Below are 14,205 nucleotides of genomic sequence, written 5' to 3'. Positions count from 1 at the left end.
GCGACGGGTGGCGGAGGGGGGGGGGGGGAACGAAACATACAATCAAATGAAAAAAAAATCCATCCTTCCCAAACACTACCAATGTGTGGTGAATAATGCATGTTAAAAGGTATTCAAATCAGAACTCCAGGGAAATTTTTGCACTGCAAGGGTTAAGTGCTCATTCTTGTCTAGTTTCAAAAATAACAAAGTTATGCTCACTTGATCCTTGGAGCCGGCTTGCTCTTAGACCAGTCCCTGGAGCCTTTCTCCCCCCTCCGCTGCAGTGGTCTAAAGTCCCTGACTCATCATGTTCTATATATGTTCTACAGCTTTTAAACCGATCCTTTCCGGGTTTCTGACCCCATGCTGGTCATGATAAACATATTATGTTGATTGAAGCAACATTCACCATATGTATTCCCAGAGGATTTTTGTACGTCATTCTGAATTGAGAAAGCTAATCAGATGACCAGCGAAACGTCTTCAAGAAAAATACAGCAGGTCCAGTTGCCTTGCTTTATTTTTTACAGAGCTACCATTGAAGTTTATAAGGACAAAAATGTGCCATCCTGGTGGGTAAAAAAAAAAAGCTCATGTACCTTTTCACGTGATAAGCGACACACATTCAGATGTGAGAGGACACCAATGAAAATAATACGATTCTTAAAGATGAGCATTGTCGTGCTTCAGGAAGCCCGATGTAAAACGCTCAGGTGTAAATGGGGCTTAGGATAAACAATTCCCCCCACCCTGTGAGATGGTCAACTGAGAACATCCATTAAAATACACATAGTTACATAGTATTTGAGGTTGAATAAAGACATGTCCATCAAGTCCAACCTATTGTGTGCATGTGTATGGTCCTACTGATGTGTGCGTATGTATAGGTCTCTGTGTGATCTCATTCTTAAGAGTACTTGTACCCCTGTATATTACGGTCCCTGAGGAAATCGTCCAACCGCCTCTTGAATGATTCCACACTCTTAGCTGAAATCACAGCATGTGGCAGCGAGTTCCAGACCCTGACCGATCTAACTGAGAAGAAACCCCTTCACCCCTTGAGCTGAAATTTTTTGTGCACCAATTTTAGGTTGTGGCCTCTCGCCCTTGTCATCGAGTTAATTGTAAAACGTTTGCTGCTAATGTGACTATCCCCGATAATATTGAAGCAACATTCACCATATGTATTCCCAGAGGATTTTTGTACGTCATTCTGAATTGAGAAAGCTAATCAGATGACCAGCGAAACGTCTTCAAGAAAAATACAGCAGGTCCAGTTGCCTTGCTTTATTTTTTACAGAGCTACCATTGAAGTTTATAAGGACAAAAATGTGCCATCCTGGTGGGTAAAAAAAAAAAGCTCATGTACCTTTTCACGTGATAAGCGACACACATTCAGATGTGAGAGGACACCAATGAAAATAATACGATTCTTAAAGATGAGCATTGTCGTGCTTCAGGAAGCCCGATGTAAAACGCTCAGGTGTAAATGGGGCTTAGGATAAACAATTCCCCCCACCCTGTGAGATGGTCAACTGAGAACATCCATTAAAATACACATAGTTACATAGTATTTGAGGTTGAATAAAGACATGTCCATCAAGTCCAACCTATTGTGTGCATGTGTATGGTCCTACTGATGTGTGCGTATGTATAGGTCTCTGTGTGATCTCATTCTTAAGAGTACTTGTACCCCTGTATATTACGGTCCCTGAGGAAATCGTCCAACCGCCTCTTGAATGATTCCACACTCTTAGCTGAAATCACAGCATGTGGCAGCGAGTTCCAGACCCTGACCGATCTAACTGAGAAGAAACCCCTTCACCCCTTGAGCTGAAATTTTTTGTGCACCAATTTTAGGTTGTGGCCTCTCGCCCTTGTCATCGAGTTAATTGTAAAACGTTTGCTGCTAATGTGACTATCCCCGATAAACATTTTGTACATGAAAATCATGTCCCCCATTAATTAAGTTCCAGCACCCCGCGCCTTATTTATATCGTCTGACTGTGTGATATACCCCCTCCCTGTTTGTCCTGGAGACCATTGCCAATGGAACAGAAAGTGATGGGAAATCCAAAATTCTACAGCTGTCTTCAGAATAGAAATAGAAGGGAAGCCTTCCAATCCAGACACCTGTTCTGATGGCATTTGTCTAACAGGGGAATCCCTCCTACTTCCTGTTGCATTTCTGGGACAGGAGCAGAAAGGAAATCTCTCCAACAGGACGTAAACAGCAAAAAAAAACAATTGTCCGAAACTTTTAAAAAATTTATAGATACACCAAAAAGCAGCGAATGGTCAGTGACTGTAAAAATTTTTGATTTATAGATATTCCAGTTTATGACAATTTTGAAGGGAATATACACGAGGCGTTTCAATAAGGCATTTAAAATACATCTATGGCGATGTGTATGTCGTCAGAAGCCTTGCGCCAAATTCATGGAAACCCTGTGATGTTTTCATTGGTTGTTTCCAAGTGTGCAGACAATTGAAGTAGTTTTTATTTGGGGCAGTTTTAGTGTACGGCGCCAGTGGCGTAACTACCACCATAGCACCCTAAGCGGCCGCTATGGGGCCCGAGGCCAGAGGGGGGCCCGGTCGGGAGCAGGAGAGAGGCTAAGGGATCCTTAATTTCCATGCGGCCGCAAGTTAGAATCTGTGCAGAGTCGCACGGAACCTAAGGATACCTGCACTTCTCTCCCCTGCCACAGTGTAGAGCGGGGGGGAGGGCGGAGTCATCTCCTGCCTGTGTTCGGCTGGAGAAGAAGCAGCGGTGTCTGATCTCCACTGCTGGCCAGGACTGCCGACAGGTAAGCAGGGAGGGGGGGAGGACCAAGTGACAGGGACTGCAGTCTCTCAGTATTGTCCCCATATCTACTGAGCTGCAGGAGCCATTAACACTGGCGGCGGCTCATTCTTATGCTAATTGCGGGATTTGCATAATCCAGTGAAGCAGGGGAAAGTGGGGTTACAAATTATAAACCCCTGTAGTATTTTAAATTATAATTATAACCCCCCTTGTGTGATTGCAAATTCCATTATCCCAGCTTTATTGGTGGCACGGTTAAAGAATTAGGCCTCGTTACACAGGACGTTCTGGCATTCCTGCAGCAGAAACATATATATTCTTGTGACAGGAATATTGGCTGTCCCACTTAGATGTGGCCGCTGTACCCACTGAAGTTAATGACTGGGTGACAGCGGCCATATCTGTAAGCGGCAGTCCACACGTAATGTACGCGATATGATTAAATGCAGTTTTGAATAGATCACTGTCTCTGGACACACGTATCCTAAGCTCAGGGACACTGATCTATTGCAAACGGCATTTAATCGTATTATATAATAATAATGATAATATATGCTGTGCTGTAGTTCAAGCACCAGAGGGGGGTGCAGGTTGGGGGGCCCTATACAAAATTTTGCTATGGGGCCCTGTGATTTCTAGTTACGCCCCTGTACGGCACTATTGTTGAGACAGATTGTTCCTTACCACCGTATCGGTGGTAAGGAAAGTAGAGGTAAATTAGACCTTCTACATGTTGGAGTAAATGATTGATTGTGTCGCATTTGTAATTATTACTTCATATCTTTGAGATAATTGTGCAACAAAATTTTGTCTTTGAGTTCCTCTGCAGCTGATATCTGATACGCTTCCATTACTCTCTCGAGCTTCTCTGCCACTTCGTAGGAAAGGTGCTTGCGACAGTCCTGTCAGAGCTGCGGCAGATTAATATACACCTTACATATATATACGGGAATCGCGAGACTGGTTTCTAAAGAGTATCTAAGACACTCTTTATGAATTCCAGGGACAGTGTTCTCCATATATGTTTCTCATTTATTTAATAAATTCAGGATTAAAAATAATTTTTACGTTTTTTGGGGATGTTCATATACCAGTGCCGATACCAGTGCCGATACGTGGCATTTTGACTAGAACTACCAGGGTTGCAGCTGGGACCTGGCTCTGGCGCTCCACCACTGTCCTGAAATCATTAGTCTGTATTGTTTTAGAAAAACTGTCACATGACAATAAACAAAAATATATCAGTACTTGTATCTGTGAGGACTTTGAAAAGTATCAGAACTTGTACTTGAAAAAAATGGTATCGGTGCATCACTTATATAAATTTATTTTTAAAAATCTTACAATAAAACAGAGATGTACAAATCCCAGGAGCTCTGTATGCTCCTTGAAAATGACAGCTGCCTCCTAACTTTTGAGTTTTTCTCTAGTTTAGTCTTGGAGCTGGAAAAGTATCTGTTCATGTACCAAGTACAGTACTTGGCATCTGAGCATCCCTGCCATTTTTTATTTTTTAGTTATGGTCAACTGATAAGAATCTCATGTATGGTGGCTTTTCATATAGCCCCCATTTGCACCCAAGCAATCTGTCACACCTTTCCTGAAGCCCAAGAATGCTCCATAACTGGTTCCCATTATATTCAGTGGTGCCCGTTTACACCTGAGCGTTGTGTTGCTAATTTGTCGCTAAAAAAGGGTAGAATCACGCATTGCTGGCCCCATGGATTCTAATGGGAGCGCATGAAAACGTGACGCAAGCTTTTTACCTCGTTTCTGCGCCTAATCAGTCTCCTCCTCCTAGCAACTTCAGGAGCACATATTAAGGATTCATGAGTGTTCGTGCTGGATGTGTAGATTTTTATCCACCTGGTAAGGGCCCACAAGAACCTCAAGACCCAAGTGATGCCCATTACAAGAACCATGGCAAGCAAAAAATAGCCTGGGAAGAAATTGGGCGTGTAGTTTTTCTGGATTGAGAGCTCCGATAGCACCTGACACTAGGGATTCACCAATATTGTTTGTTTGGTATCGAGTACGAGTACCAATATTTTGCTTTCAGTACTCGCCGATACAGAGTACCGATACCGGTGCTTCCGCTGGCATGCCACCCGGCTTTCTGATTGCCCAGAAAGCCGGCTCCATGTTGTTTGGCCGGCTCGATTGTGATTGGCTGGAAAACTGGCTTCCCAGCCATTCAGGAAGCTGGGCAGTGAGTAATGACCCGCCTCCGGGCTTCCTGATTGGTTAGTAAGCGGGCTCCATGCTGATTGGCTGGAAAGCCGGCTTTCCAGCCAGTCAGCAAGGAGCTTGCTGTTCGGCCAGCTCCATGCTGATTGGCCGGAAAGCCGGCTCCATGTTCCCCTACGGCAATGCCGGTCAGAGGAAATCTTCCTCTGACCGGAAGTTCCGGTATACGAGTACTGGCCCAAATACTCAGTATCGGCATCGATACCAATACTAGTATCAGTATCGGTGCATCCATACCTGACACCAATACTCCATACAGAAAACCCAGGAGTCAAATACAAGGATGTCAACAACATATTATGTCACAAATTATAATGTTTCATAAAGCTTAAAATACCTGAAAAACATGCCCAAAAAAATTGCCTGAAATGCTCACACTGTGAATGGGGGCTTTGGCTGAAATTTTGCCACAACTGACCACAACAGAACTCTTTATGTGGGCAACGGAAAATATATTTTCCGATATAGGACAGAGAATGGTTGATATGATTTGACTCGGTCATTTGGCCAACAGAGATGGTTCTTAGTTACTGACACTTTTATTCATGAGGCCCTGTCTATAGGAGCACATGACATAAGAGAGATGGTATGCATGTGGGGATTTATTCCTGCAGCATCAGAACAGACAGAGTCCCATGACATTGCCAGCTGTCTCATCTGCAATTCCTCGTTAGAGAGACACTCAACATATAAGTGGCACTGATGCCAGCCTCAGACATATATATAGGTCTCAGGACTTTAGACTATGGGGAAGAATCATCCATATAGTGCAGGTGTATTATCTTTACCTGAAATGAGTAATAACATTTGAACAAAACACTGCACCTTATCAATATTAAATTGTCCAAAAAAATCTACCTAGACATAGAATTCAGATGCAGAGAGAAACGTAGACTCTACGAATCAGTTCATCTTTAGTGCCATCCAATGTCTGGTATTGACAAATTGTAGCAGACTGACAAGCGCAGCAGGTGGACAATGGGGGGCATCTGCGTCCATCTGTCCTTTTCCTGGTATAGGCTGGAAGATGAAAACAACTGACTGGTTTTAAAAAAGCAACATTACCTATTTATATTGCTATGTTTTTAGGTAGACAAGTTCCATAATTGGTTTCTTTGTAGATGGTGACAGGTCCAGCTGGCACAAAAACAAAAGTACTACAGGCAACAGTAACATGCTAAGGGCAGTAATACACTGTAAGTGATGGGAACCCTTTAAACGTAAAGCCCAACTTGATCTTTCCCTGCTCCATGCCCCATACAATGAATCAGTTCCAGCATTCTTACCTAAAATCTTGGTTTCTTATTGCATGTAAGATCCTTCCTCTCTGGCACTGGTGGTAGGCAGTTGTCTCTGCTGATTAGAATGGCTCTCTTGTGAGGGCTGCTGTATGCAGAATTCTCTTGTGTGCCCAAGTTATGAGATAACACCTCCAAGGGGGTGGGTCCATGACAGCCTTGGCTCACAGGACATGAGTTAAACAATGATGGATATCATTCAACTTGGAAGAGGAGCAGCACCAAGTTGTTAGAGTGGAGTGTCTGCAGGGAAAGCGCCAGCAAAAAGGTGAGTATCACAGGTGTTGTCCCAATGGAGGTCTATTGATTTTGAAAAGCTGAAGCTGGCCTTTAAATCACCTTCCTTTTTTTCTGTACAGCATATGGGGTTGAAGAGTAGTTTCTTCCTATGTGACAACACTGGTGCTTGGTGATTGGGTGTGCAGACGGTTCTTGGAAACAAGTAATAAAAAAAAGTGCCATGCAATAGAAGAGCTCTTATACTCACCTTCCTAGCGGGCCATGTGTCCTAGTGATCTTATCAGAAGGTTCAACCACTTCTTTTTATGTGGTAAAAACTCTTTCTCAGTTGTGCTCCTTGGCTGTCACCCTGTCACACAAACCCCTGATGGAGACTTCAGGCACGGTCCGACATTGTCACCATCAATAAGCTGGTCCACAGCAATGGAGTGCAGGTGAGCAGGAGAGAGTGGATGTCGACAGGAAGTGGTTAAACGATCCTGGAGGAGATCAGCAGCACTGAAATGGGAAAAAAAGTAAAGTATTTTATGTAAAAACAGCTGATTGTTTATGGTACAACTGTTTTGCAAACTAACAGGGTTATTCACAAAAGGGTGAAGAGCAGGAGAAGTGAACAATTTAGGCCAAAATAGCTGATTTGGAAAAATTCTCCAATTCAGATCACTTTCCAGTTCAGCTATGTTGTCCTAGATTGTTCACTTCTCCTGCCTTCTCCAAACTCTACACCTTTTTGTTAACAACCCTGCAAATGTCATCCAGTGAGGGTTTAGATCAAGCATTTATGGAATGTGATAATGTAATCAGCCTTTTCTCAAAATTGACATTGTTTCATTTATTACTGATAGAGAAAAATTGCCAGAGAGGAAAAGTTGAGACCAGAAACGCTGGTCAGAGGGGAGGAAAGACAACAAATAGAAGAAAGTAAAAATGTAATAGAGGAAGTATGCAACAAGGAAAACCATAATGATGACACAAAAGATGAGCAAGAGAAGGTTCAAACAAAACAGATCTCAGAAGCGGAGCCAAAAAATGACAGTGCCGAAACAGTGCCAGATAGCATGGGTCAACAACCAACCCAAAAGAAGGATGAAGGAAGTGGGAATTCTGAGAAGACGTCTATGGTAGAACAGGAAAACGGTAGCACTTTGATTGCTAACATTGATCTGGTGGAAAATACGGAAGACAAAAAGCCAGCAGAGAAGATTTCCAAATTGAACATCCCCAAGAAATTAGCTATAGACTCCAGTTTCATTAAGATGAGCTCTAGGCCTTCTGGTAACCAAACCGACTTGGACAGAACATTGCAGAGCATCAGGAAAAACGATCCGAACATCAAAGAGGTAAACTTGAACAACATTGAGAATATTCCAAAGGAAATGCTTCTTGACTTTGTAAATGCTCTAAAAAAAAGCAAGCACGTAAAGACCTTTAGTATGACTAACGTGGGAGCTGATGAGAACATTGCATTTACCTTGGCCAACATGTTACGTGAAAACAGAAGCATCACCACCTTGAACATTGAGTCTAATTTCATCACAGGTAAAGGTATTGTGGCCATCATGAGGTGTCTTCAGTTTAACGAATACCTGACCGAATTAAGGTTCCACAATCAGAGACATATGTTGGGCCACCATGCGGAAATGGAAATTGGAAGGCTTCTAAAGGCCAATAACACTTTGCTGAAGATGGGGTACCATTTTGAGCTGCCTGGTCCTCGAATGGTGGTCACCAATCTGCTGACCAGAAACCAAGACAAGCAAAGGCAGAAAAGGAAAGAAGAACAGAAACAGCAACAAGTGCAAGATGAGGAGGAAATCTTTTCTATGCTGGAGAATGGCCTGGAGTTGGGTATTCCTCCAGAGCTATGGGCAATGATTAATCAAGCACCTAACTCAAGTGCACCAGCACCTAACTCAAGTGCACCAGCACCTAATTCAAGTGCACCAGCACCTAACTCAAGGATGCCAACAATTCCTGAAGAGCCTAAGATTCCAATCCCACCGCTCCGAAAAATTAAACAAAACAAGCCACCACTTAGCTCAGAAAACATGGCCAATGCTGAACCCCCACCTTTCAAGGAGGTAAAACTAAAAAAATTCCAGCCAAAGTCTGTTGCCCAAAAGTTAAGAGAAGAGGCAGATAAAACCAGCCTGCGAGATATGATACAACTGAAGAGAGCAGCACCCAAGTCAAGCACGTCTCAAAATTCAGAGCTGTCCGAGAAAACCAATCTCAGGGATGTAATAAAAACTCTCAAGCCAGTGCCAAGAAACCGGCCACCACCTCTTGTCAACCTCACGCCAAGAGATGAACTTTTGAAAGATATTCGCCAGAGCAGCGTGGCTTATCTTAAAGCGGTGAGTCATTTCAATTTGGAAGGGATTTCTACTTAACCCATTTTATCCAGTATCCTCATACACCCTGCATTGTTAAAAGATAGGATGCACTCTGGTACAAGCTAGCATAACCAGCCAGGTTAAAGTATAGCTAAACATTAGGGAAAAACTACTTGCCTGGGGTGACTAATGACATGGGACCATCAACTTGTTAGGCTTAGTCTATGGACCTAGGTGTCGGCATGTCACCCTTGTAGTCCAAATTATGATCAAGTGTTGCACCGTAGGTCAGGAAGTGTAGTACTGACAGGTCCACCAGGTGAAAATAAAGGGGGAAAAAAATAATACAGCCACCACAAATAAGGACTGATAGGCCACCCTATAGTACACTTTACATATTACATTGGGTTTACTTTGAAACGTTTTTTCACATTTATCTTACATTGGTTGGGCATCTTGAGGACAGCATAGGTTTTCTATCATTTCTTTGTTGGTGACTTTAAAGACCTGTCATAAATAATGTAAGATTTTTTTTTTATGACATTAGAAGATGCAATTCTAACTTCTTCTAGGCAGGATGAGGGAGAGCCATTCAGCAATACAAGGTTGCTGACAGAATAACACATTGTTCCTGGTAACACATCTTATATCTCATTGGAGCATTATTTAGTTAACTCAGGTCACACAAATGTTGTTTGATAATGTCATGAAATGTGCTGGCCTCCCCTTAAAGGATAAGTTCACCTTTTGAAAAAATAAAGAAAGGCATAATTAATAATATATATAAAAAAAATATGCATTTCTTTAGTATTTGCATTCAAGCCTGGAAAGCATTGCAATTGTGATCACTCGATCCCAGCTGCAATGCTCAGGCTTCTGCACATTCTCTCCCAGGCAGAGCTCCTTACACGTAGTTTCAGTTAGGAGAGATGGGGGAAGGATGGCTGGACTTCAAACTGCATTAAATCACATCATACAGCGTCCAGCCGTCCTCCCTCTAGGTAGATGCGGAAATATGGGCCTAGAATTGCACATTAACAGATATAAGAATCTAGCACGGAGTTCAATACCATTAACAGAAACTTGTGACTTACCTATAATAATATTTTCTTGGAGTACAGTACAGGACACAGGCCAATCTTAAGCTTGGGTTATACCCCCCACTTTAAAGTGATCATCAAGGTGGTAGTATAATGCATAGCTGAGATGGACCCTATTGAGAGAGAAACTACAACAAAATCCAGCAAATCTGCTCTGCAGCTCCTCCCCTTTTATTTTGTCACTTAATTCACCTATTATGTCTACAAGAAGTTATTTAGGGTGACTTGGTGCCCCATTACCCTAGCTCCCTAGGCCAGCCTCTCTCAACTTTATTAACATGGAGGAACCCTTGAAATAATATTTAGTTCTCAAGGAACACTTGCCGATAAGTACTGCCTACAAGTTACTAGACATTAGTGTGTTGGTCTGTGAGAAAAATGCTTCTTACATTGGTAGTTGGTGAGAAAAATGCTTATGTTGGTGGTCCATGGGAAGAATACTCCTTACATTGGTGGTTAGGGGAAGAATACTTCTTACATTGGTGGTTAGGGGAAGAATACTCCTTATATTGGTGGTTAGGGGAAGAATACTCCTTACATTGGTGGTCAGTGAGAAGAATACTTCTTACATTGGTGATCAGTGGGAAGAATGCTTCTTATGTTGGTGGTCCATAGGAAGAATACTCCTTACATTGGTGGTTAGGGGAAAAATGTACCATGTGTGGGAAAGTGCAGGCTTACCTGAGCAGTCTTCCAGCAACTTGCTTCTGAGATCGGACCTGTCTATCGGCAGCTGTCATCACCCCACACCTGCTCCTCCTTACTACATCTCCCCGCGTCTGTGTGCCAATTGTGGGTGGGCGGTGAGTGTGAGGCGGAGAGGAGGTGGAGCTGTGAACAGGGCCAACTGATCGGAAGCCGATTAATCGATTATTGAAAAAGTTGACAACTTTTTCAATAATCGATAATCGATTATGTCGATTAGTTGTTGCAGCCCTAGAGAAGAATACTCCTTACATTGGTAGTCTGTAGGAAAAATGTCAATGATTATTTGGTGTCATTGGTTACTTATCTGAGATGCACAAATTGCTGATTGTTCAAGGAACCCCTGCCAACCTCTAAAGGAACCCATTCCACAGAACCCTGGTTGACAAAGTCTGCCCTAGGCACAGGCCCAGTAGTACATGTTTAAGTACCTGCTGATCTTTTCAGCTAGATTCTGCAACTGACAACAGCTGATTTATGTTTAATATATTTTAGAATATTCATTGAAATTATAATATCATGTAACACATCAGATACACTTATGATTCTTAATTTTAATGTTTGTGTTCATTTTTTTTCATCTAGGTACCACTACCCAAAGAGCTAGAAACAGGCTTAGAAGAATTGTTGTGAAGATCTTTACACATGGGCTGTACAAATATTGCTTACAATAAACTTGTGAAGACAATGAAGATACTTTAGCTAGTAAAATGGGATCAACTCAGCACATTGGATGAATAGTAGATCGAATGGTGTGAATTATTAACACATATCCGTCATCAATCTATCCAGGCACTGCACAGCGAATGACAGTCACTGAAAGCCGCTGGTTCCTGCATAAAGCGGCATCATTAAGAATAAACCCAGTTCTGGAATAGATGTTTGTGCATTGCTTGACAGGTGAAATGTCCGAATTATGCGGCACAAGTATAGTTTCCACTGCTTGCTACTCTTATGGTGTATTGGCATCTATGTGTGATTGCTGCACAAATCCGTCTCAGGAGAAAATCCAAGTTTTCAAAACTTTTGTAAATAATTTACAGATAAAATGGAAATATTCTGATATCTGGATCCCCAAAGAGAACATTAAAAAAACAATCTGTACAGCTACTTGTGATTGGTCGTCAATAATCGTCAGGGAAAAAGCCCCAGATATTCCCCCAATAACAGCTGCAAATGCTGCCTCATCTCTAGATGAAGAAAGGTAGCAAAACGTTACATGAAATACAATAATTAACATGTAAAACAGAAAGCAATTGCAAATGTGTCCAAATCAAAACATGCTTTCAGCTAAAGGTTGCAGTATTAAGCTTATATACAGGTGAAACTCGAAAAATTAGAATATCGTGCAAAAGTTAATTTATTTCACTAATGCAACTTAAAAGGTGAAACTAATATATATGATATAGACTCATTACAGACAAACCAAGAGAATTCAAGCCGTGATTTGTCATAATTGTGATGATTATGGCTTACAGCTCATGAAAACCCCAAATCCACAATCTCAGAAACTTTTTGGCAGTGTGGGCAGGTGCCAAGTCCTGCTGGAAAATGAAGTCAGCATCCTCATAGAGCTCGTCTGCGGAAGAAAGCATGAAGTGCTCCAAAATCTCCTGGTAGACGGCTAAGTTGCATTAGTGAAATAAATGAACTTTTGCACGATATTCTAATTTTTCGAGTTTCACGTGTACATGATTCCTTGGGCCGTACAAGGAACATTCGGGCTTATTCCCTCAACTGTAAGCCACAGGTGCTGTGTAAAGCTTCCCATGGAAATCAATGGCAGTATGCAGCTGTGTATAAGACTTGCATAAACACATACACATACACACACGCATACAGATGTACTGCCCGGGACACAGACCGTCTGCATCCAGGAACAAACTTCTTTATGCCTGCATGTGTTTACTCGTCTACAGCAGCATACAGCCATTGGTTTCTTTGGGTAGCTGTACGTGGGTGTAAACCCGAAATTTAACATTGTATGGCCCCAGGCGCCCATGTGCATTAACCCCAAACTGACAATGTTTTCTTACTGTGTACATTTGGTGAAATAACTGTTTAGAAGTTTTGGATTAAGTAGGTAAGGGTTGAAAAACCCTTATCAGTTCTTTAATGCTTTTCCATGTCCCCGTTAGGTAAATCCAACCTCTATGTTTTCTATGTCGCTGTTATGGAGATTCATCCTCTATACTTGTCCTGTTCACTGATTTCACTGGGACTGAAGGTGAGGAAGAATCCGAAATTTTAAGTTGCCCCCAGAATAGGAATAGGAGATCTATGGGGGATAGTTATACTTGCCTCACTTTGGAGATATTTTTCTCACTTCCTGTTGTTTTTACAGGTAAGAAAGTGAATGGAAATCTCTGAAATGGGACAGATGACGAAAAATATTGTTACGGGGTGCTAACCATTCCTTACGCTATCCAAAACAAAAAAAAAGTCTTTAGATAGACTGAAGTATCCTGTTTTGTGATTTGGATAGTTCTCTGTGGCCCTTCAAGTCAGCACTCTGCATGGTGACTTTACATTAGCTACATTAGTGGTTAAACCCGGACAAGTATGACATAAGACAAACAGGCGACGTGAGGAACAAATAGAAGGTTAAAAATCTTGGTGAGCAAAGTTTTAGGAGAAGGAAAGGCAAGTTTTCAGAAGAAGTCGGAAATTAAATAGATTGGGTTCAAACTAAGCTATGCCTGCATTTTGGACAGATTTCTAAGGGTTAGAAAGTTTATATTGAGAGAGTAACTAAAGTATTATCAACAAGAAGCTAAATGGTGTTTTAAAGGAATATTCCAACTTTTGAACCATGTTTCATGTTACGTCCATATTTAGGGTATACCATTAACCATGGTTACATTCCCCAACCACCCGTCTTCAAACCGGAATCACGGGGTTCTTCTCCTCACCAGATTCTGTATTCATTTGAATTCAACACGGCTGTACGTGGCTCTGTCCGCACTGCTGTAATCTATTCACAGATCCATTCAAGGGATTTGTGAATGAAAAGACTAAAGGGCCCATCTGCCACCATGGCAGAGGGACTCCTAGATCTCAATGGAGTACAAGTGTGGTGTCATACTTCCTCAAACCCCATAACTGAAGATCTGTGCCTCCAGATAGATATGGAGCTGTGGGAAGAGCATGTAGGAGCCTGTGCATTGCACACAGGATTCACTGATCGCATTTGCAAAGCTTTGAAGGCTCAACTGCTAATATATATATAATGTATATATATATACATTATATACATATATATATTTATTTTTTTTAAATGCACATTTTTTTGTTTCACTAATGTGTATACATATGTTCATTTTTTTAAATGTGGACTATACCTTTAAGTATACTTTTTTGACCTGCCAGCACAGCGGGAAAGGATCTTGCCCCCTCTAGTGGCGGAAAAATATTAAGGCCTCAAAATGTCCTGCAATTAACATGCACATGAGACCCCGGGGGTATTAATGAAAAGTAATTGTAATTTA

At 41.9% G+C, this 14,205-nt stretch overlaps 1 protein-coding gene across 1 annotated transcript in view; it reads left to right on the top strand.

The window, feature by feature from the left end:
- Positions 1-11,350, top strand: part of LMOD3 (leiomodin 3) — a 16,877-nt gene extending 5,527 nt beyond the window's left edge. The window contains exons 3-6 of the mRNA XM_018555420.1: positions 2,694-2,792; positions 7,422-8,472; positions 8,524-8,933; positions 11,303-11,350. Coding sequence (XP_018410922.1) covers positions 2,694-2,792; positions 7,422-8,472; positions 8,524-8,933; positions 11,303-11,350 — 1,608 coding nt within the window. The remainder of the gene's footprint in view (positions 1-2,693; positions 2,793-7,421; positions 8,473-8,523; positions 8,934-11,302) is intronic.
- Positions 11,351-14,205: the final 2,855 nt, after the last annotated feature.

Source organism: Nanorana parkeri, unplaced genomic scaffold (genome assembly GCF_000935625.1).
Source record: "Nanorana parkeri isolate BGI_ZX_2015 unplaced genomic scaffold, ASM93562v1 scaffold196, whole genome shotgun sequence".
NCBI lineage: Eukaryota > Metazoa > Chordata > Amphibia > Anura > Dicroglossidae > Nanorana > Nanorana parkeri.
Note: the sequence above shows the minus strand (reverse complement) of the source record. Positions and strands in the feature narration are given on the sequence as shown.